This window comes from Alligator sinensis, unplaced genomic scaffold (genome assembly GCF_000455745.1).
Source record: "Alligator sinensis unplaced genomic scaffold, ASM45574v1 scaffold193_1, whole genome shotgun sequence".
Taxonomy (NCBI): Eukaryota; Metazoa; Chordata; order Crocodylia; family Alligatoridae; genus Alligator; species Alligator sinensis.
In genome coordinates, this window is record NW_005842199.1 from 749,540 (window position 1) to 750,239 (window position 700).

General features: G+C 60.4%; 1 protein-coding gene and 1 long non-coding RNA gene across 2 annotated transcripts in view; one reads left to right on the forward strand and one right to left on the reverse strand.

The window, feature by feature from the left end:
* Nucleotides 1-605, reverse strand: part of LOC112550764 — a 7,790-nt gene extending 7,185 nt beyond the window's left edge. The window contains exon 1 of the long non-coding RNA XR_003094766.1: nt 587-605. This is a non-coding gene — a long non-coding RNA (uncharacterized LOC112550764). The remainder of the gene's footprint in view (nt 1-586) is intronic.
* Nucleotides 606-627: 22 nt separating this feature from the next.
* Nucleotides 628-700, forward strand: part of EDRF1 (erythroid differentiation regulatory factor 1) — a 42,606-nt gene continuing 42,533 nt past the window's right edge. Inside the window, exon 1 of the mRNA XM_025207558.1 lies at nt 628-631. Within this exon, the coding sequence (XP_025063343.1) occupies nt 628-631 (4 nt within the window). The remainder of the gene's footprint in view (nt 632-700) is intronic.

Below are 700 nucleotides of genomic sequence, written 5' to 3' on the forward strand. Positions count from 1 at the left end.
TCCCTACACATGTAGATGCCCATCCCGGGAGCGACTTGTGAGTAAAGTGCTCCCGGATCTAATGCACGTGTAGACACACCCATAGCGGAAGTAGGTCTGCAAGGGACCTCCCAAGGTCATTTAGTCCAACTCCCTCCCTGCGGCAGCATCATCCCTATCCAAATTGTCCCATACAAACCAGAGGGTCCCAACCACTGGGCCACAGCTTGGTACCAGGGTTGGCTGCCGGGTCGTAGCCGCTTGGACTCCCGTCTGTCCACCCAGGGCAGTGGCTGCCACCGCTGGCAGTCACGTGCTAGGTAGTGGGGCAGCCCCGGGAGGGAGGCAGCCAGGTCTGTGCACCCCGTCCCACTCCCATGCTGGTCTACGGTAACAAAAAAAGTTTGGGAGCCACTGATCTCAACTCTCCAGGAGACTACCCTCCACCCAGGCACAACAGAGACCTAACACCCCACCCTGCCAGAGGTCAAGCGGAGGAACCGCAGCAGCCAACGTCCTGCTTCGATTAAATGTTGTCAATATACACTCGAGGTCCGAGGTGCTGCAGAGGAAGGTAACCCCCACCCCTGCCCCCCCGAGTCCATACCAGTCTGACCCCAAATCACTGGCAATACGCAGGGGGTGCACATGGGTGCACGTGCACCCCCTGGAGGCGCCACTGGCTCGGGACCTCCCCGTCGGCGACCTGGTGCCCCCCAGA